We start from the raw sequence: 23525 nt of genomic DNA, 5'->3' as shown, positions 1-23525 counted from the left end.
TTTGATGGGTAACCCCTAAAGTCTGACTGTTCAAAAGAGTTAGTGACCATTCTTGTAAAACTTTGAATGGAAGGATTGTGGTTGACTGGATCAAAGTTACTTGGAGCTTTTAAATTTCCTCATATGGAGGGGCACTGTGGAGTCTTTACGAAATTGGATTGAGGGTCTCAACAAATTGGAATCGCCCATTCGATTCAAGTATGATGTTAGCCCAGAAGTAGCTCTTTTTCACTTTCTGCGAGATTTTTTGTAGTGAAAAAATTTCTGCAGGTAATTTTGAAATAAAATACAGTTTTAATATATATATATATATATATATATATATATATATATATATATATATATATATATATATATATATATATATATATAAAATTTATTTATATATACACACACACTCTGTCATATAGCTCTATTCAATACAATCTATAATCTGTATGTTACAGTCATCTCTTGATAGACACACATAAACACCCTGTCTTATATAGCTCTATACACTATATAATCGGTATCAATGGTTACAGTCATCTAATGTAACACTAACTCCTTGGCACTCTTTGCATTACTATTATCTATAAACACACAGACAGACATACATGAACACACACATTATATATATATATATATATATATATATATATATATATATATATATATATATATATATATATATATATATATACACACACACACACACACATATACACACACACATATACACACACACATATACACACACACATACTTATATACAGTACACACACGCATATACAATCATACAGACATACATACACATACACACACATATATACACACACACACACACACAAATGAATACATACATACCCCTGCATTGAAAACTCATCTACAGTGAATATTATATATATATTTTACTGGGACAAATCAGGATTTCCATGCAGGGGTTAACATTGATGAATACAAGACTAGAAGGGACTGATTTACAGCTTGTCTCTGCCTTTTAATGATAGTAGTTTCAGTGAAGCTGTGACTAAAACCAAAACTCCTCTGAAAATACAGGGGAACAGTAACTTTTTTTTTTTTATACAAATTATTAGAACACATCTAAATATTTGCTTTGCAGTTGGTGCACTATATCAAACTCCTGAGCCTTACAGCATCAAAAGTTTTATGTAGGAAGGGTTAACTGTTGGCCAAAATAATGGCTGCCTGTATGAGGGACAAAGAGGTCACAGAAAATAAATTTTAAACAAAACAGAACTCTCAATGCTCTTGCTGAAATCAGCGTTAAAGACCAGACCACCTCCTGTTACACTTCACTGACATGCTGGGGAGATAAAAGCACACGGCAAAGGGAGATAGTGGGCAAAAACAACTTTCAGAAGTGTGGCTATAACTCACACCTCTCCCACTTGCAGGACATTAATCAATTCTGCTCTTCCCTGTATCGATGCAGCATCACATGTTAAAGGAATGGAAGGGCAGCGACAATAAATAACTGACATACTAATTAGTGCACTGCTCACCACCTCCTCCTGCACATAAGGCGACAGCAATTCAGGGAAGGGACTCAAGTTTTAAACAGCACAGGCAGTCATAAAAAGCTTGCGGTACACTTTCTCACCTCGGATCACAGAAAGCAACTCCTCCGCCCATTCTGGCGGTTCAAACTCATATCTCATCAATCAATTTCAACAGCAACCAATGATTGCACTGCACAAAAACTGTTTGTAGTACGTGTAGTACGTGTCAGTTGTCGCTAGGTATTTGAAATCAATGCTCATGAAAATGGCCAATCAGAAAATAAAAAAAATCGGCTGAATAAATTGGAGTTGAGGAAAATTCTCTGCACAGCACAATGCACCTTCCCATTCTTTCTGCGGGCATGCTGCAGATCGCACTATGTTCTGCCTTGGGGGATGTTAGCATGGAATCCATACCATTTCTGGACCTCAAAATTTCAAAATGTATAGTTGATGAGGCAGTTAGATTCAGTACATCATTATATACTAAACCAACCGATAAAAATTATCTTTTTTAATCTACTAGCTTTCACCCTACACACCAAAAGAAAGGGGTTATCAACTCTCAACTCATGCGAGTAGCTCGAAACAACACACTCATGGAGACTAGGGTCCTTCAAGAGAATGCAATGAGAGACAAACTTAAGGAGAGAGAGGATACAGATCTGTGGATATTGATAACTCTTCACTGAATCTGTCACAGTACGACCAAAGGGCACTGCTCCATAAGACGAAGATTGAGAAGGCCAATGCTAATGAGATGAATCTGATTACCACATTTACCCCCATGCATCAAATACTGGAAAAACATAATTTATGCTTACCTGATAAATTTATTTCTCTTGTAGTGTATCCAGTCCACGGATCATCCATTACTTATGGGATATTAACTCCTCCCCAACAGGAAGTGCAAGAGGATTCACCCAGCAGAGCTGCTATATAGCTCCTCCCCTAACTGCCATTACCAGTCATTCGACCGAAAACATGCAGAGAAAGGAAAACCATAGGGTACAGTGGTGACTGTAGTTTAATGGAAAAATTACCTGCCTTAAAGTGACAGGGCGGGCCGTGGACTGGATACACTACAAGAGAAATAAATTTATCAGGTAAGCATAAATTATGTTTTCTCTTGTTAAGTGTATCCAGTCCACGGATCATCCATTACTTATGGGATACCAATACCAAAGCTAAAGTACACGGATGACGGGAGGGACAGGCAGGCTCTTTATACGGAAGGAACCACTGCCTGAAGAACCTTTCTCCCAAAAACAGCCTCAGAAGAAGCAAAAGTGTCAAATTTGTAAAATTTGGAAAAAGTATGAAGAGAAGACCAAGTTGCAGCCTTGCAAATCTGTTCAACAGAAGCCTCATTCTTAAAGGCCCAAGTGGAAGCCACAGCTCTAATAGAATGTGCTGTAATTCTTTCAGGAGGCTGCTGTCCAGCAGTCTCATAGGCTAACCGTATTATGCTACGAAGCCAAAAGGAGAGAGAGGTAGCCGAAGCTTTTTGACCTCTCCTCTGACCAGAATAAACGACAAACAGGGAAGAAGTTTGTCGAAAATCCTTAGTTGCCTGTAGATAAAATTTCAGGGCACGGACTACATCTAGATTGTGTAGCAGACGTTCCTTTTTCGAAGAAGGATTAGGACACAAAGATGTAACCACAATCTCTTGATTGATATTCCTGTTAGTGACCACCTTATGTAGGAACCCAGGTTTAGTATGCAGAACTACCTTGTCTGAATGAAAAATCAGATAAGGAGAATCACAATGTAAGGCAGATAACTCAGAGACTCTTCGAGCCGAGGAAATCGCCATTAAAAACAGAACTTTCCAAGATAACAACTTGATATCAATGGAATGAAGGGGTTCAAACGGAACCCCCTGTAAAACATTAAGAACTAAGTTCAAACTCCATGGTGGAGCAATAGTTTTAAACACAGGCTTGATCCTAGCTAAAGCCTGACAAAAAGCTTGAACGTCCGGAACTTCTGACAGACGTTTGTGTAAAAGAATGGACAGAGCTGAAATCTGTCCCTTTAAGGAACTAGCGGATAAACCCTTTTCTAAACCTTCTTGTAGAAAAGACAATATCCTCGGAATCCTAACCTTACTCCATGAGTAACTCTTGGATTCGCACCAATATAAGTATTTGCGCCATATCTTATGGTAAATCTTTCTGGTAACAGGCTTCCTAGCCTGTATTAAGGTATCAATAACTGACTCAGAAAAACCACGTTTTGATAAAATCAAGCGTTCAATTTCCAAGCAGTCAGCTTCAGAGAAATTAGATTTTGATGTTTGAAGGGACCCTGGATCAGAAGGTCCTGTTTCAGAGGTAGCGACCAAGGTGGACAGGATGACATGTCCACTAGATCTGCATACCAAGTCCTGCGTGGCCATGCAGGCGTTATTAGAATCACTGATGCTCTCTCCTGTTTGATTCTGGCAATCAATCGAGGAAGCATCGGGAAGGGTGGAAACACATAAGCCATCCCGAAGGTCCAAGGTGCTGTCAAAGCATCTATCAGAACCGCTCCCGGATCCCTGGATCTGGACCCGTAACGAGGAAGCTTGGCGTTCTGTCGAGACGCCATGAGATCTATCTCTGGTTTGCCCCAACGTCGAAGTATTTGGGCAAAGACCTCCGGATGAAGTTCCCACTCCCCCGGATGAAAAGTCTGACGACTTAAGAAATCCGCCTCCCAGTTCTCCACTCCCAGGATGTGGATTGCTGACAGGTGGCAAGAGTGAGACTCTGCCCAGCGAATTATCTTTGATACTTCCATCATTGCTAGGGAGCTTCTTGTCCCTCCCTGATGGTTGATGTAAGCTACAGTCGTGATGTTGTCCGACTGAAACCTGATGAACCCCCGAGTTGTTAACTGGGGCCAAGCCAGAAGGGCATTGAGAACTGCTCTCAATTCCAGAATGTTTATTGGTAGGAGACTCTCCTCCTGATTCCATTGTCCCTGAGCCTTCAGAGAATTCCAGACAGAGCCCCAACCTAGTAGGCTGGCGTCTGTTGTTACAATTGTCCAGTCCGGCCTGCTGAATGGCATCCCCCTGGACAGATGTGGCCGAGAAAGCCACCATAGAAGAGAATTTCTGGTCTCTTGATCCAAATTCAGAGTAGGGGACAAGTCTGAGTAATCCCCATTCCACTGACTTAGCATGCACAATTGCAGCGGTCTGAGATGTAGACGTGCAAAGGGTACTATGTCCATTGCTGCTACCATTAAGCCGATCACCTCCATGCATTGAGCTATTGACGGGTGTTGAATGGAATGAAGGACACGGCATGCATTTTGAAGCTTTGTTAACCTGTCTTCTGTCAGGTAAATCTTCATTTCTACAGAATCTATAAGAGTCCCCAAGAAGGGAACTCTTGTGAGTGGAAAGAGAGAACTCTTCTTTTCGTTCACCTTCCATCCATGCGACCTTAGAAATGCCAGTACTAACTCTGTATGAGACTTGGCAGTTTGAAAGCTTGAAGCTTGTATCAGAATGTCGTCTAGGTACGGAGCTACTGCAATTCCTCGCGGTCTTAGTACCGCCAGAAGAGCACACAGAACCTTTGTGAAGATTCTCGGAGCCGTAGCCAATCCGAATGGAAGAGCTACAAACTGATAATGCCTGTCTAGAAAGGCAAACCTTAGATACCGGTAATGATCTTTGTGAATCGGTATGTGAAGGTAAGCATCCTTTAAATCCACTGTGGTCATGTACTGACCCTTTTGGATCATGGGTAAAATTGTCCGAATAGTTTCCATTTTGAACGATGGAACTCTTAGGAATTTGTTTAGGATCTTTAAATCCAAGATTGGCCTGAAAGTTCCCTCTTTTTTGGGAACCACAAACAGATTTGAGTAAAACCCTTGTCCTTGTTCCGACTGCGGAACCGGATGGATCACTCCAATTAATAAAAGATCTTGTACGCAGCGTAGAAATGCCTCTTTTTTTATCTGGTTTGTTGACAACCTTGACAGATGAAATCTCCCTCTTGGGGGAGAGAATTTGAAGTCTAGAAGGTATCCCTGAGATATGATCTCTAACGCCCAGGGATCCTGGACATCTCTTGCCCAAGCCTGGGCGAAGAGAGAAAGTCTGCCCCCCACTAGATCCGTTCCCGGATCGGGGGCCCTCGATTCATGCTGTCTTAGGGGCAGCAGCAGGTTTCCTGGCCTGCTTGCCCTTGTTCCAGGACTGGTTAGGTCTCCAGCCTTGTCTGTAGCGAGCAACAGCTCCTTCCTGTTTTGGTGCAGAGGAAGTTGATGCTGCTCCTGCTTTGAAATTACGAAAGGAACGAAAATTAGACTGTCTAGCCTTAGGTTTGGCTCTGTCTTGAGGCAGGGCATGGCCTTTACCTCCTGTAATGTCAGCGATAATTTCTTTCAACCCGGGCCCGAATAAGGTCTGCCCTTTGAAAGGTATATTAAGCAATTTAGATTTAGAAGTAACGTCAGCTGACCAGGATTTTAGCCACAGTGCTCTGTGTGCCTGAATGGCGAATCCGGAATTCTTAGCCGTAAGTTTAGTTAAATGTACTACGGCATCTGAAATAAATGAGTTAGCTAACTTAAGGGCTTTAAGCTTGTGTGTAATCTCATCTAATGGAGCTGATTCAAGTGTCTCTTCCAGAGACTCAAACCAAAATGCTGCTGCAGCCATGACAGGCGCAATGCATGCAAGAGGTTGCAATATAAAACCTTGTTGAACAAACATTTTCTTAAGGTAACCCTCTAACTTTTTATCCATTGGATCTGAAAAGGCACAGCTATCCTCCACCGGGATAGTGGTACGCTTAGCTAAAGTAGAAACTGCTCCCTCCACCTTAGGGACCGTTTGCCATAAGTCCCGTGTGGTGGCGTCTATTGGAAACATCTTTCTAAATATCGGAGGGGGTGAGAACGGCACACCGGGTCTATCCCACTCCTTAGTAACAATTTCAGTAAGTCTCTTAGGTATAGGAAAAACGTCAGTACTCGCCGGTACCGCAAAATATTTATCCAATCTACACATTTTCTCTGGTATTGCAACTGTGTTACAATCATTCAGAGCTGCTAACACCTCCCCTAGTAATACACGGAGGTTTTCCAGCTTAAATTTAAAATTTGAAATATCTGAATCCAGTTTGTTTGGATCAGAACCGTCACCCGCAGAATGAAGTTCTCCGTCCTCATGTTCTGCAAATTGTGACGCAGTGTCTGACATGGCCCTAATATTATCAGCGCACTCTGTTCTCACCCCAGAGTGATCACGCTTACCTCTTAGTTCTGGCAATTTAGCCAAAACTTCAGTCATAACAGTAGCCATATCCTGTAATGTGATTTGTAATGGCCGCCCAGATGTACTCGGCGCTACAATATCACGCACCTCCCGAGCGGGAGATGCAGGTACTGACACGTGAGGCGAGTTAGTCGGCATAACTCTCCCCTCGTTGTTTGGTGAAATATGTTCAATTTGTACAGATTGACTTTTATTTAAAGTAGCATCAATACAGTTAGTACATAAATTTCTATTGGGCTCCACTTTGGCTTTAGCACATATAGCACAGATATCTTCCTCTGAATCAGACATGTTTAACACACTAGCAAATTGGAAATACTTTTCAAGTAATTTACTATAATATGAAAACGTACTGTGCCTATAAGAAGCACAGAAAAAGTTATGACAGTTGAAAATTAATAAACTGAAAAGTTATAGCATCAAATCTTTGTAAAAAACACAATTTTAGCAAAGGATTGCTGCCATTAGCAAAGGATAACTAACCCTGATAGCAGAAAAAACCCCCCCAGAAATAAACGTTTTTTTTTTTTTATCACAGTCAACTACAATCTCACAGCTCTGCTGTGAGTGATTACCTCCCTCAAAACAAGTTTTGAAGACCCCTGAGTTCTGTAGAGATGAACCGGATCATGCAGGGAAGACAATAAACTTCTGACTGAATTTTTTGATGCGTAGCAAAAGCACCAAAAAAGGTCCCTCCCCCTCACACATAACAGTGAGAGAGATCAGTAAACTGTCATAAATTAAATAAAACGACTGCCAAGTGGAAAAAAATAGTGCCCAAAACATTTTTTCACCCAGTACCTCAGAAAATTAAACGATTTTACATGCCAGCAAAAAACGTTTAACATTAATAAATTGAGTGTTATTAAAAAGCCTGTTGCTAGTCCCTGCAAATTAGGCTAAAGTTTTATGCATACAGTATAATTCCAGTGAAGTGCCATTCCCCAGAATACTGAAGTGTAAAATATACATACATGACAGCCTGATACCAGTTGCTGCTACTGCATTTAAGGCTGAGTTTACATTATATCGGTATGGCAGAATTTTCTCATCAATTCCATTGTCAGAAAATAATAAGCTGCTACATACCTCTTTGCAGATTAATCTGCCCGCTGTCCCCTGATCTGAAGTTTACCTCTCCTCAGATGGCCGAGAAACAGCAATATGATCTTAACTACTCCGGCTAAAATCATAGAAAAACTTAGGTAGATTCTGCTTCAAATTCTACCAGAGAAGGAATAACACACTCCGGTGCTATTATAAAATAACAAACTTTTGATTGAAGGTATGAAACTAAGTATAATCACCACAGTCCTCTCACACATCCTATCTATTCGTTGGGTGCAAGAGAATGACTGGGAATGGCAGTTAGGGGAGGAGCTATATAGCAGCTCTGCTGGGTGAATCCTCTTGCACTTCCTGTTGGGGAGGAGTTAATATCCCATAAGTAATGGATGATCCGTGGACTGGATACACTTAACAAGAGAAAATCGGTACGCAAGAACTGGGAGATAGTGAGATCTGATAAATCCCTCCCTTTCACTCTAACTAAGCTACCACAGATGGTGAACAGGAAAGCATCCAATTTGAAGGACATCTTGGTCCACAATGACTCAACACGGTGCTACCAAAAGGGCACTTGGATGGACACTGTTTGACGAAAATCTTTAGTAGCTTGTAAGTAAAACTTCGAGGCACGGACTACGTCCAGATTATGTAAAAGACGTTCCTTCTTTGAAGAAGGATTAGGACACAATAATGGAACAACAATCTCTTGATTCATATTCTTGTTAGAAACCACCTTAGGTAAAAACCCAGGTTTGGTACGCAGAACTACCTTATCTGCATGAAAAATCAGATAAGGAGAATCACATTGTAAGGCAGATAGCTCAGAGACTCTCCGAGCCGAGGAAATAGCCATCAAAAACAGAACTTTCCAAGATAAAAGCTTAATATCAATGGAATGAAGGGGTTCAAACGGAACTCCTTGAAGAACTTTAAGAACCAAGTTTAAGCTCCATGGGAAAGCAACAGGTTTAAACTCAGGCTTAATTCTAACCAAAGCCTGACAAAATGCCTGGACGTCTGGAACTTCTGCCAAACGCTTGTGCAAAAGAATAGACAGAGCAGAAATCTGTCCCTTTAAGGAACTAGCTGACAATCCTTTGTCCAAACCCTCTTGGAGAAAGGACAATATCCTAGGAATCCTAACCTTACTCCATGAGTAATTCTTGGATTCACACCAGTAAAGATATGTATGCCATATCGTGTGATAGATTTTCCTGGTAACAGGCTTTCGTGCCTGTATTAAGGTATGAATGACCGACTCGGAGAAGCCACGCTTTGATAGAATCAAGCGTTCAATCTCCATGCAGTCAGTCTCAGAGAAATTAGATTTGGATGATTGAAAGGACCTTGTATTAGAAGGTCCTGTCTTAGAGGCAGAGTCCATGGTGGAAAGGATGACATGTCCACTAGGTCTGCATACCAGGTCCTGTGTGGCCACGCAGGCGCCATTAGAATCACTGATGCTCTCTCCTGTTTGATTTTGGCAATCAGTCGAGGGAGCAGAGGAAACGGTGGAAACACATAAGCCAGGTTGAAGAACCAAGGCGCTGCTAGAGCATCTATCAGCGTCGCGAGGCGCCATGAGATCCAACCCTGGTTTGCCCCAACGATGAATCAACTGAGCAAACACCTCCGGATGGAGTTCCCACTCCCCCGGGTGAAAAGTCTGACGACTTAGAAAATCCGCCTCCCAGTTCTCCACGCCTGGGATATGGATTGCTGACAGGTGGCAAGAGTGAGTCTCTGCCCAGCTAATTATTTTTTGAGACTTCTAACATCGCTAGGGAACTCCTGGTTACCCCTTAATGGTTGATGTAAGCCACAGTCGTGATATTGTCCGACTGAAATCTGATGAACCTCAGTGTTGCTAACTGAGGCCAAGCCAGAAGAGCATTGAATATTGCTCTTAACTCCAGAATATTTATCGGAAGGAGTTTCTCCTCCTGAGTCCACGATCCCTGTGCCTTCAGGGAGTTCCAGACTGCACCCCAACCTAGAAGGCTGGCATCTGTTGTTACAATTGTCCAATCTGGCCTGCGAAAGGTCATACCCTCGGACAGGTGGACCCGAGACAACCACCAGAGAAGAGAATCTCTGGTCTCTTGATCCAGATTTAGCAGAGGGGACAAATTTGTGTAATCCCCATTCCACTGACTTAGCATGCAAAATTGCAGCGGTCTGAGATGTAGGCGCGCAAATGGCACTATGTCCATTGCCGCTACCATTAAGCCGATCACCTCCATACACTGAGCCACCGAAGGGCGCGGAATGGAATGAAGAATACGGCAAGCATTTAGAAGCTTTGATAACCTGGACTCCGTCAGGTAAATTTTCATCTCTACAGAATCTATAAGAGTCCCTAAGAAAGAGACTCTTGTGAGTGGGGATAGAGAACTCTTTTCCTCGTTCACTTTCCACCCGTGCGATCTCAGAAATGCCAGAACTATCTCTGTATGAGACTTGGCAATTTGAAAGCTTGACGCCTGTATCAGGATGTCGTCTAGATACGAAGCCACCGCTATGCCTCGCGGTCTTAGAACCGCCAGAAGTGAGCCCAGAACCTTCGTAAAGATTCTCGGGGCTGTAGCCAACCCGAAGGGAAGAGCTACAAATTGGTAATGCCTGTCTAGAAAGGCAAACCTTAGGAACCGATGATGATCTTTGTGAATCGGTATGTGAAGGTAGGCATCCTTTAAGTCCACTGTGGTCATGTACTGACCCACTTGGATCATGGGTAGGATGGTCCGAATAGTTTCCATTTTGAAAGATGGAACTCTGAGGAATTTAAGATCTTTAGATCCAAAATTGGTCTGAAGGTTCCCTCTTTTTTGGGAACCACAAACAGATTTGAATAAAAAACCCTGTCCTTGTTCCATCCGCGAAACTGGATGGATCACTCCCATTACTAGGAGGTCTTGCACACAGCGTAGGAATGCCTCTTTCTTTATCCGATTTGCAGATAACCTTGAAAGATGAAATCTCCCTTGTGGAGGGGAAGCTTTGAAGTCCAGAAGATATCCCTGAGATATGATCTCCAACGCCCAGGGATCCTGAACATCTCTTGCCCACGCCTGGGCGAAGAGAAAAAGTCTGCCCCCTACTAGATCCGTCGCCGAATAGGGGGCCGTTCCTTCATGCTGTCTTAGAGGCAGCAGCAGGCTTTCTGGCCTGCTTGCCTTTGTTCCAGGACTGGTTAGGTTTCCAGGCCTGCTTAGATTGAGCAAAAGTTCCCTCTTGTCTTGAAGCGGAGGAAGTTGATGCTGCACCTGCCTTGGAATTTCGAAAGGCACGAAAATTAGACTGTTTAGCCTTTGATTTGGCCCTGTCCTGAGGAAGGGTATGACCCTTACCTCCAGTAATGTCAGCAATAATTTCTTTCAAACCAGGCCCGAATAAGGTCTGCCCCTTGAAAGGAATGTTGAGTAATTTAGACTTTGGAGTCACATCAGCTGACCAGGATTTGAGCCATAGCGCCCTACGCGCCTGGATGGCGAATCCGGAATTCTTAGCCGTTAGTTTAGTCAAATGAACAATGGCATCAGAAACAAATGAGTTAACTAGCTTAAGAGTTCTAAGCTTGTCAACAATTTCAGTCAATGGAGCTGTATGGATGGCCTCTTCCAGGGCCTCTTCCAGGGCCTCAAACCAGAATGCCGCCGCCGCAGCAGTGACAGGCGCAATGCATGCAAGGGGCTGTAAAATAAAACCTTGCTGAATAAACATTTTCTTAAGGTAACCCTCTAATTTTTTATCCATTGGATCTGAAAAAGCACAACTGTCCTCAACCGGGATAGTGGTACGCTTTGCTAAAGTAGAAGCTGCTCCCTCCACCTTAGGGACAGTCTGCCATAAGTCCCGTGTAGTGGCATCTATTGGAAACATTTTTCTAAATATAGGAGGTGGGGAAAAGGGCACACCGGGCCTATCCCACTCCTTACTAATAATTTCTGTAAGCCTTTTAGGTATTGGAAAAACATCAGTACTCACCGGCACTGCATAGTATTTATCCAGCCTACACAATTTCTCTGGCACTGCAATTGTGTCACAGTCATTCAGAGCAGCTAATACCTCCCCAAGCAATACACGGAGGTTCTCAAGCTTAAATTTAAAATTAGAAATCTCTGAATCAGGTCTCCCCGAATCAGAGACATCACCCACAGACTGAAGCTCTCCGTCCTCAGGTTCTGCATATTGTGACGCAGTATCAGACATGGCTCTTACAGCATCTACGCGCTCTGTATCTCATCTAACCCCAGAGCTATCGCGCTTGCCTCTCAATTCAGGCAATCTGGATAATACCTCTGACAGGGTATTATTCATGATTGCAGCCATGTCCTGCAAAGTAATCGCTATGGGCATCCCTGATGTACTTGGCGCCATATTAGCGTGCGTCCCTTGAGCGGGAGGCGAAGGGTCCGACACGTGGGGAGAGTGAGTCGGCATAACTTCCCCCTCGACAGACCCCTCTGGTGACAATTCTTTTATAGATAAAGTCTGATCTTTACTGTTTAAGGTGAAATCAATACATTTAGTACACATTCTCCTATGGGGCTCCACCATGGCTTTTAAACATAATGAACAAGTATCCTCTGTTTCAGACATGTTTGTACAGACTAGCAATGAGACTAGCAAGCTTGGAAAACACTTTAAAGCAAGTTAACAAGCAATATAAAAAAAGTTACTGTGCCTTTAAGAGAAACAAATTTTGACAACATTTTAAACAGTGAAAAAAGGCAGTTACACTAACAAAATTTTTACAGTGTATGTAACAAGTTAGCAGAGCATTGCACCCACTTGCAAATGGATGATTAACCCCTTAATAACAAAAACAGAATAATAAATGACAAAAACGTTTTTTTAAACACAGTCACAACAACTGCCACAGTCTACTGTGATTGTTACCCTCCTCAAACACGACTTTGAAGCCTTTTGAGCCCTTCAGAGATGTCCTGTATCATGCAGAGGGAAGCTGAATGTCTCTGTCAGTATTTTTATCTGCACAGAAAAGCACTAAAATAGGCCCTTCCCACTCATATTGCAACAGTGGAAAGCTTCAGGAAACTGTCTCTAGGCAGAAATCAAACCAGCCATGTAGAAAAATACTAGGCCCCAATAAGTTTTGTCACCAAACATATATAAAAACGATTAACATGCCAGCAAACGTTTTATATTACATTTTTATAAGAGTATGCATCTCTATTAATAAGCCTGATACCAGTAGCTATCACTGCATTTAAGGCTTTACTTACATTAATCCGGTATAAGCAGCATTTTCTAGCAAATTCCATCCCTAGAAAAATATTAACTGCACATACCTTATTGCAGGAAAACCTGCACGCCATTCCCTCTCTGAAGTTACCTCACTCCTCAGAATATGTGAGAACAGCCATGGATCTTAGTTACTTCTGCTAAGATCATAGAAAATGCAGGCAGATTCTTCTTCTAAATACTGCCTGAGATAAACAGCACACTCCGGTACCATTTAAAAATAACAAAACTTTTGATTGAAGAAATAAACTAAGTATAAAACACCACTCTCCTCTTACGACCTCCATCTTTGTTGAGGGTTGCAAGAGAATGACTGGATATGGCAGTTAGGGGAGGAGCTATATAGCAGCTCTGCTGTGGGTGATCCTCTTGCAACTTCCTGTTGGGAAGGAGAATATCCCATAAGTAATGGATGATCCGTGGACTGGATACACTTAACAAGAGAAATACACATACAATGTTACAAAAAAAACACTGGTGGCTGAACATATACAGCAACAAATTCAATAAAATACAATAAAAATTGCTAATATTTTAATAATTTTGCTAATTTCATTCCACATAAAAGAACAGGGTTATTTTTTTTTTACTTACCTCAAGCTCAGAGGTATTATTTTCCAATTCATCCAAGTTATCTTCTTTGGTAAGAGATGCAGTTGAATCATCTGACAAGCCATAATTAGGTTTGCAATTAGTCATATGAGTTTTTACTTGATTATCAGTATTTGGTTTCTGAAAAGGCTGAATTCTGTGAAACCTTTGGAGAGATTCTGAAATATTTTGAGTCCTTGACGGTCCACTATGAAGACTTTTAGACCAACTAAAACAACGTCTTTGATTCTGGAAAGGAGATCCTTCCTCATTTTTCACACCAAAATCACTTGAATGAGGAGACAAAGGGGAAGTTCTCTCTTCTTCTTTGAAGGAGGTTGCAGTTAAATTATTACTCTGGTTTATATCCTTTTGCAGGTCACTATCATTTGCTGTGCCATTCTCTTCCAATTTTTCTATTCGATCAATTGAAGAGTTACAGGATGAATCGGTAGCTGTGCAAAAAAACCTAAAAGCAAGAACAATCCAAAACACTAAATTAACATTCATGCTTAAGGAATCTTTATATGATATAAACTATTTGCATTGTTTATTTCAGAGATGTCATAAAAATATTTTTTTATGTTAATCACCACTCTTAAAAATATAGTACTTGTCAATTAATGTATTTAGAGCTATAGATATTGTATATATTTAATCACACATTTTTGTTAACCTGCAGAGAAAAACAGTACATGCATATTCTGCAGAAGATATTCCACAAGTGTCTTATTGGTAAGACAAAAGAAAAAAATTAATGATTTCTCAATCTATTTTGTCTCTCTATAGTTCTTTTCTCGTCTTTATTTTTGTCTGACTGGTTTCTTTAGGTATCTCTGATCACGTGTTCTGCATGCATCTCTATTTTGCTCAAAGCAGTCACATTTCCTGCTGCAAAGCATGAGTTAACCTCTATTTAAATGTGGAGGTAAAAATAGAAAAAAAGAAAACAGGTGCACAAAAGCAAGAGTGAGTTGATATCATAATTTATTTTGATTTTGTATGTTGCTTTATGTCACTTGGACATAGAAACATCCCAATTTCTCAACTCTCCTCTTATTTCTCTTCAACTATCTATCCATAGTTTCCTACCGTCCAAAGCTTTGACTAATTTAGCCCCTTAACGACCAAGGACATGTCAGGCACGCCCTACAAAAAGTGTCAGTTATTGACGTGCCCGACACATCTTCTGGGGTTTCAAGCGGTGGAAGCGATCGTGATCGCTTCCAACCGCTTTCAAGGTATTGGCGGGATGCCTCAATATTGAGGCATCACTGCAATACCTTTTTTACCCACTGATGCAGAGAGCCACTCTGTGGCCATCTCTGCATCGGCCAGCGATGGTGCCAATCGTTGGTGGGTGGGAGACATAGCAGGGAGGCGGGTGGACAGCCCATCACTGGTTGGTTCCGGTGTCCATCAAGTGCGCGTAATTGTGCGAGGGTGCGCTACATTTATATTAGAATAAATGTATAGGAAGGAGGGAGAGGGAGGGGAAATAAGCATGGAAAGGTATCTGGGAGTGGGGGAGGGAATTGATGGGGGGCAGCTACACTACAGAAAAATTATTTTTCAGATAAAAAAGAAAACTAAATAAAAACACACTTTAACGAAATTGGGTACTGGCAGACAGCTGCCAGTACCCAAGATGGTGGCATATAGATAGAGGGGGGAGGGTTAGAGAGCGGTTTGGGGGGTCAGGGGCTAAGGGGGGATCCAACACTGCAGAAAAAAACATTTAAAAAAAAAGCCTTTTATTTTAGTACTGGCAGACTTTCTGCTAGTACTTAAGATGGCGGTCTCAATTGTGAGGTGGGGGAGGGAAGAGAGCTGTTTGAGAGGGGTCAGGGAGGGATCAGAGGGTGCGATGTGTCCGGTGGGCGGCTGATCTCTACACTAAAGCTAAAATTAACTCTACAACCTACCTAATTAACACCCTTACTGTTGCTCATAATACAAGCGTGGTGCGCAGCAACATTTAGCGGCCTTCTAATTACCAAAAAGCAATGCCAAAGCCATATATGTCTGCTATTTCTGAACAAAGGGGATCCCAGAGAAGCATTTACAACCATTTGTGCCATAATTGCACAAGCTGTTTGAAAATAATTTCAGTGAGAAACCTAAAGTTAGTGAAAAACGTAACAATTTTTTTTATTTGATCGCATTTGGCGGTGAAATGGTGGCAAGGAATATACCAAAATGGATCAATACTTTGGGTTGTCTACTAAAAAAAAAAAAAAAAAAAAGATACATGTGAAGGGTTATTCAGGGATTCCTGACAGATATCAGTGTTACAATGTAACTATCGCTAATTTTGAAGAAAAAAAATTTGTACTTATTGCCCTATAACTTGCAAAAAAGCAAAAAAACAAGTAAACATTGGGTATTTTTAAAAACTCAGGACACGGGGGGCGTGTCTGAACAGCGGCTAAGATGGCTGCTTTTCTTCAAGGCTAATGACAGGAGCAGGGGAATCCGCTATTTTCCTCTCCTTAGATCTGTTTTCTAAGTGCAACAACTTTATTCTGGGAAGCTTAACAATTGTGGAGCAATTTGATAACAGCCTAGGCCTTCATCGCGCCCTCCCCATTTTCCTGCAGTAACAGGAGGAACAGCAACATAAGCTGTATTCTTTTAACCTGCTTTCATCTTCGAGTGATCGCAGCTTATTCTGATCTACGTATGACTATCATGGACCACTCTCAATCCAATATGGACACCATAACCTTTAAACTGCAGACCTTATTTACTAAATTTGAAGCAGAGAGACTTCAGAGTATTAGGGGCTACTCAGGGGGACATGAGCAGGAAGACGTACAGGAAAGAGAGCTCCCGCAATATCCCATACAGTCAGAGTCGCATTTGGAGCAGCAGCACCATACTACTAATGCTGGGTCACTACCCTGGCCTAACTTTGCTTCTACCCCATTTTAAGCTTCAGCTAAGCCATTCCCGGTGCATACCACGGAGGATGCGGCCGACCCTCGTGAGCGGAGCTTGAATGATTTGTGGGACCGGAGAGATTACACAGAAATCATATACAGCGGAAGTTATGGCTTTTTACCCCAGCTTAAGGTGAAGTGGCATGCAGATGGGGACTACATGATCGGGAGCAAACAGTTCCCAACCAGAGTTGGAGTATTTGAGAGTGACTTCTGCGCTTCCCCCCCGGCTCTCTTGGCGGCAGCACATTACATTATTTGAACATAAGATGAGGAGAATGGGTGTGGGGTAAGTCCGCACATTTTATATGCCCCGGAAAGCTCCCAGAAATCCTCCTACGGGGGCTTTTCAACATACTGCTCTTCAATATGGAACTGCTTATGACGACTTGATGGTCTGAAGCCTGCAGTCCACAGCTGTGTTCAAAGCTCTAAAGTATCAGAACTTTTCTATCTCCATTTAGCATTTTAGCCAAACGTTTGATATAAACTAATTAGCTTGCTTTGTCCTGCCTAGAGAAGTGCTGTTACATCCATGTCAGAAAAGTCGTTTTGCATCAGCTCATTTGGAGTCTACATATTAGACTGTTTATTTAAGACAGCACTATTACTTGCCCATAAGTAAAGAGCACTAGTTTTGGTCCATATGCGTACTATACATTTATTATTTAATTGACAACACTGTTCATTAACATTTGCTAACTGTTACACCGTACATGAATATGTTTACCTAAGTCAGTGTCTGTTTATATGTAAGCATAGAGCAGGGGTTTTATACTCTTACTAGTCCTAATTAGATGTTTGGTTAGGGGAGCTTCATTGACAAGCACTGTTCAGTAGCTTCTGCCTACATTGGCATTACTTAATTGGTAATTTAAACTGAGATAATACATTCCATTAGAGTTGCTCCCATATTTGGATTGTATATATCTGCAGAGTCCAAACTGCCCATAGCTTTGTAACAAGCACATTAGCCAGAGTAGAAATGCCTATGTTTGCAATAGATATGTATGCTCTGTAGTATCTAAAATAGAGGAGTGATGGTGGCCTAAACAGAGTAGAAATGCAGTGTTCGATTTCCTTACTATTCTTATTTCTGTTATTAGATGGAAGTACAGTCTCTTATTGTTCGTAATTACATTATGTGGTCAGCTAGATCAGTCAGCAAAGTCGATCTTTGCTTGGTATGAGTATTCCCAACCTTCAATCCTTCATATATGGGTTTTTCTTTTGTTTTGCCTTCTGCTGCTTACTTCATAGGTTGTCCCAGAGTGGCCCAATTTGTAACAGATGGAAGGTATATATAACAGGGACAAAATCTGAGGTTTAATACTGTATATATTTCCAAGGTAGAATTCTGACCATACCTGTATAATTTTATTTTGGGAATGTTCTATGCAATGTAATTACCAATTGGGATGTGTTCATAGATACGGTATATGTTTTTCATGTTATTATGTTTTATCTATAATGTACCATTTGTGCATTGACGATATGTTTTATCACTCAGATGCGACTGTTTAGACATATGCTTATGTCAATAATTACATTGCACACTTACTAATGTTTATATATTGTATTACCTAAATAAAAAAAATTGTTTTAAAAAAAACACTCAGGACACAATTTAGAAACTATTTAGCATGGGTGTTTTTTTAGTGGTTGTAGATGCACAACAGATTTTGGGGGTCAAAGTTAGAAAAAGTGTGTTTTTTCCCCATATTTTACAAAAAAATGTTTTATAGTAAATTATATGATATGATGAAAATAATAGTATATTTAGAAAGTCCATTTAATGGCGATAAAAACGGTATATAAAATGTGTGGGTACAGTAAATGAGTAAGAGGAAAATTACAGCTAAACACAAACACTGCAGAAATGTAAAAATAGCCCTGGTAACTAACGGTAAGAAAATTGAAAAATGGTCTGGTCAAGGGGTTAAAGGGTTATGAAACTTTTTTTTATGATTTAGAAAGAGCATGCAATTTCTTTCATGTAATTAACAAGAGTCCATGAGCTAGTGACGTATGGGATATACATTCCTACCAGGAGGGGCAAAGTTTCCCAAACCTTAAAATGCCTATAAATACACCCCTCACCACACCCACAAATCAGTTTTACAAACTTTGCCTCCAAGGGAGGTGGTGAAGTAAGTTTGTGCTAGATTCTACGTTGATATGCGCTCCGCAGCAAGTTGGAGCCCGGTTTTCCTCTCAGCGTGCAGTGAATGTCAGAGGGATGTGAGGAGAGTATTGCCTATTGAATGCAGTGATCTCCTTCTACGGGGTCTATTTCATAAGGTTCTCTGTTATCGGTCGTAGAGATTCATCTCTTACCTCCCTTTTCAGATCGACGATATACTCTTATATTTACCATTTCCTCTACTGATTCTCGTTTCAGTACTGGTTTGGCTTTCTACAAACATGTAGATGAGTGTCCTGGGGTAAGTAAGTCTTATTTTCTGTGACACTCTAAGCTATGGTTGGGCACTTTATTTATAAAGTTCTAAATATATGTATTCAAACATTTATTTGCCTTGACTCAGAATGTTCAACTTTCCTTATTTCCAGACAGTCAGTTTCATATTTGGGATTATGCTTTAAATTATCATATTTTGTCTTACCTCAAAAATTTGACTTTTTTCCCTGTGGGCTGTTAGGCTCGCGGGGGCTGAAAATGCTTCATTTTATTGCGTCATTTTTGGCGCGGATTTTTTTGGCGCAAAAATTCATTTCCGTTTCCGGCGTCATACGTGTCGCCGGAAGTTGCGTCATTTTTTGACGTTATTTTGCGCCAAAAATGTCGGCGTTCCGGATGTGGCGTCATTTTTGGCGCCAAAAGCATTTAGGCGCCAAATAATGTGGGCGTCTTATTTGGCGCCAAAAAATATGGGCGTCGCTTTTGTCTCCACATTATTTCAGTCTCATTTTCATTTGCTTCTGGTTGCTAGAAGCTTGATGTTTGGCATTTTTTTCCCATTCCTGAAACTGTCTTATAAGGAATTTGATTTATTTTGCTTTATATGTTGTTTTTTCTCTTACATATTGCAAGATGTCTCACGTTGCATCTGAGCCAGAAGATACTACAGGAAAACCACTGCCTGCTGGATCTACCAAAGCTAAGTGTATCTGCTGTAAACTTTTGGTAGCTATTTCTCCAGCTGTTGTTTGTATTAATTGTCATGACAAACTTGTTAAAGCAGATAATATTTCCTTTAGTGATGTACCATTGCCTGTTGCAGTTCCCTCAACATCTAAGGTGCAGAATGTTCCTGATAACATAAGAGATTTTGTTTCTGAATCCATAAAGAAGGCTTTGTCTGTTATTTCTCCTTCTAGTAAACGTAAAAAGTCTTTTAAATCTTCTCTCTCTACAGATGAATTTTTAAATGAACACCATCATTCTGATTCTTTGGACTCTTCTAGTTCAGAGGATTCTGTCTCAGAGATTGATGCTGATAAATCTTCATATTTATTTAAGATGGAATTTATTCGCTCTTTACTTAAAGAAGTACTAATTGCTTTAGAAATAGAGGATTCTAGTCCTCTTGATACTAATTCTATACGTTTGGATAAGGTTTTTAAAGCTCCTGCGGTTATTCCAGAAGTCTTTCCTGTTCCTAATGCTATTTCTGCAGTAATTGCTAAGGAATGGGATAAATTGGGTAATTCATTTACTCCTTCTAAACGTTTTAAGCAATTATATCCTGTTCCGCCTGACAGGTTAGAATTTTGGGACAAAATCCCTAAAGTTGATGGGGCTATTTCTACCCTTGCTAAACGTACTACCATTCCTACGTCAGATGGTACCTCGTTTAAGGATCCTTTAGATAGAAAAATTGAATCTTTTCTAAGAAAAGCTTATCTATGTTCAGGTAATCTTCTTAGACCTGCTATATCATTGGCTGATGTTGCTGCAGCTTCAACTTTTTGGTTGGAAACTCTAGCGCAACAAGTAACAAATCGTGATTCTCATGATATTATTATTCTTCTCCAGCATGCTAATAATTTCATCTGTGATGCCATTTTTGATATTATTAGAGTTGATGTTAGATTTATGTCTCTGGCTATCTTAGCCAGAAGAGCTTTATGGCTTAAGACTTGGAATGCTGATATGGCTTCTAAATCAACTCTACTTTCCATTTCTTTCCAGGGAAACAAATTATTTGGTTCTCAGTTGGATTCTATTATTTCAACTGTTACTGGTGGGAAAGGAACTTTTTTACCACAGGATAAAAAAATCTAAAGGTAAAAACAGGGCTAACAATCGTTTTCGTTCCTTTCGTTTCAACAAAGAACAAAAGCCTGATCCTTCGTCCTCAGGAGCAGTTTCAGTTTGGAAACCATCTCCAGTCTGGAATAAATCCAAGCCTGCTAGAAAGGCAAAGCCTGCTTCTAAGTTCACATGAAGGTACGGCCCTCATTCCAGTTCAGCTGGTAGGGGGCAGGTTACGTTTTTTCAAAGAAATTTGGATCAAATCTGTTCACAATCTTTGGATTCAGAACATTGTTTCAGAAGGGTACAGAATTGGTTTCAAGATGAGACCTCCTGCAAAGAGATTTTTTCTTTCCCATGTCCCAGTAAATCCAGTGAAAGCTCAAGCATTTCTGAATTGTGTTTCAGATCTAGAGTTGGCTGGAGTAATTATGCCAGTTCCAGTTCCGGAACAGGGGATGGGGTTTTATTCAAATCTCTTCATTGTACCAAAGAAGGAGAATTCCTTCAGACCAGTTCTGGATCTAAAATTATTGAATCGTTATGTAAGGATACCAACGTTCAAGATGGTAACTGTAAGGACTATATTGCCTTTTGTTCAGCAAGGGAATTATATGTCCACAATAGATTTACAGGATGCATATCTGCATATTCCGATTCATCCAGATCATTATCAGTTCCTGAGATTCTCTTTTCTAGACAAGCATTACCAATTTGTGGCTCTACCGTTTGGCCTTGCTACAGCTCTAAGAATTTTCACAAAGATTCTCGGTGCCCTTCTGTCTGTAATCAGAGAACAGGGTATTGTGGTATTTCCTTATTTGGACGATATCTTGGTACTTGCTCCGTCTTTACATTTAGCAGAGTCTCATACGAATCGACTTGTGTTGTTTCTTCAAGATCATGGTTGGAGGATCAATTTACCAAAAAGTTCTTTGATTCCTCAAACAAGGGTAACCTTTCTGGGTTTCCAGATAGATTCAGTGTCCATGACTCTGTCTTTAACAGACAAGAGACGTCTAAAATTGATTACAGCTTGTCGAAACCTTCAGTCACAATCATTCCCTTCGGTAGCCTTATGCATGGAAATTCTAGGTCTTATGACTGCTGCATCGGACGCGATCCCCTTTGCTCGTTTTCACATGCGACCTCTTCAGCTCTGTATGCTGAACCAATGGTGCAGGGATTACACGAAGATATCTCAATTAATATCTTTAAAACCGATTGTTCGACACTCTCTAACGTGGTGGACAAATCACCATCGTTTAATTCAGGGGGCTTCTTTTGTTCTTCCGACCTGGACTGTAATTTCAACAGATGCAAGTCTCACAGGTTGGGGAGCTGTGTGGGGATCTCTGACGGCACAAGGAGTTTGGGAATCTCAGGAGGTGAGATTACCAATCAATATTTTGGAACTCCGTGCAATTTTCAGAGCTCTTCAGTTTTGGCCTCTTCTGAAGAGAGAATCGTTCATTTGTTTTCAGACAGACAATGTCACAACTGTGGCATACATCAATCATCAAGGAGGGACTCACAGTCCTCTGGCTATGAAAGAAGTATCTCGAATTTTGGTTTGGGCGGAATCCAGCTCCTGTCTAATCTCTGCGGTTCATATCCCAGGTGTAGACAATTGGGAAGCGGATTATCTCAGTCGCCAAACGTTGCATCCGGGCGAATGGTCTCTTCACCCAGAGGTATTTCTTCAGATTGTTCAATTGTGGGGGCTCCCAGAGATAGATCTGATGGCCTCTCATCTAAACAAGAAACTTCCCAGGTATCTGTCCAGATCCCGGGATCCTCAGGCGGAGGCAGTGGATGCATTATCACTTCCTTGGAAGTATCATCCTGCCTATATCTTTCCGCCTCTAGTTCTTCTTCCAAGAGTAATCTCCAAGATTCTGAGGGAATGCTCGTTTGTTCTGCTAATAGCTCCGGCATGGCCTCACAGGTTTTGGTATGCGGATCTTGTCCGGATGGCATCTTGCCAGCCATGGACTCTTCCGTTAAGACCAGACCTTCTGTCACAAGGTCCTTTTTTCCATCCGGATCTGAAATCCTTAAATTTAAAGGTATGGAGATTGAACGCTTGATTCTTGGTCATAGAGGTTTCTCTGACTCCGTGATTAATACTATGTTACAGGCTCGTAAATCTGTATCTCGAGAGATATATTATAGAGTCTGGAAGACTTATATTTCATGGTGTCTTTCTCATCATTTTTCTTGGCATTCTTTTAGAATACCGAGAATTTTACAATTTCTTCAGGATGGTTTGGATAAGGGTTTGTCCGCAAGTTCTTTGAAAGGACAAATCTCTGCTCTTTCTGTTCTTTTTCACAGAAAGATTGCTATTCTTCCTGATATTCATTGTTTTGTACAAGCTTTGGTACGTATAAAACCTGTCATTAAGTCAATTTCTCCTCCTTGGAGTTTGAATTTGGTTCTGGGAGCTCTTCAAGCTCCTCCGTTTGAACCTATGCATTCATTGGACATTAAATTACTTTCTTGGAAAGTTTTGTTCCTTTTGGCCATCTCTTCTGCTAGAAGAGTTTCTGAATTATCTGCTCTTTCGTGTGAGTCTCCTTTTCTGATTTTTCATCAGGATAAGGCGGTGTTGCGAACTTCTTTTGAATTTTTACCTAAAGTTG

At 40.9% G+C, this 23525-nt stretch overlaps 1 protein-coding gene across 1 annotated transcript in view; it reads right to left on the bottom strand.

Annotated features, from left to right (window-relative positions):
* EXO1 (exonuclease 1) overlaps positions 1 to 23525 on the bottom strand; it is a 169241-nt gene that overhangs the window by 41105 nt on the left and 104611 nt on the right. Inside the window, exon 9 of the mRNA XM_053712281.1 lies at positions 13726 to 14191. Coding sequence (XP_053568256.1) covers positions 13726 to 14191 — 466 coding nt within the window. The remainder of the gene's footprint in view (positions 1 to 13725; positions 14192 to 23525) is intronic.

This window comes from Bombina bombina, chromosome 4 (genome assembly GCF_027579735.1).
Source record: "Bombina bombina isolate aBomBom1 chromosome 4, aBomBom1.pri, whole genome shotgun sequence".
Taxonomy (NCBI): domain Eukaryota; kingdom Metazoa; phylum Chordata; class Amphibia; order Anura; family Bombinatoridae; genus Bombina; species Bombina bombina.
Note: the sequence above shows the minus strand (reverse complement) of the source record. Positions and strands in the feature narration are given on the sequence as shown.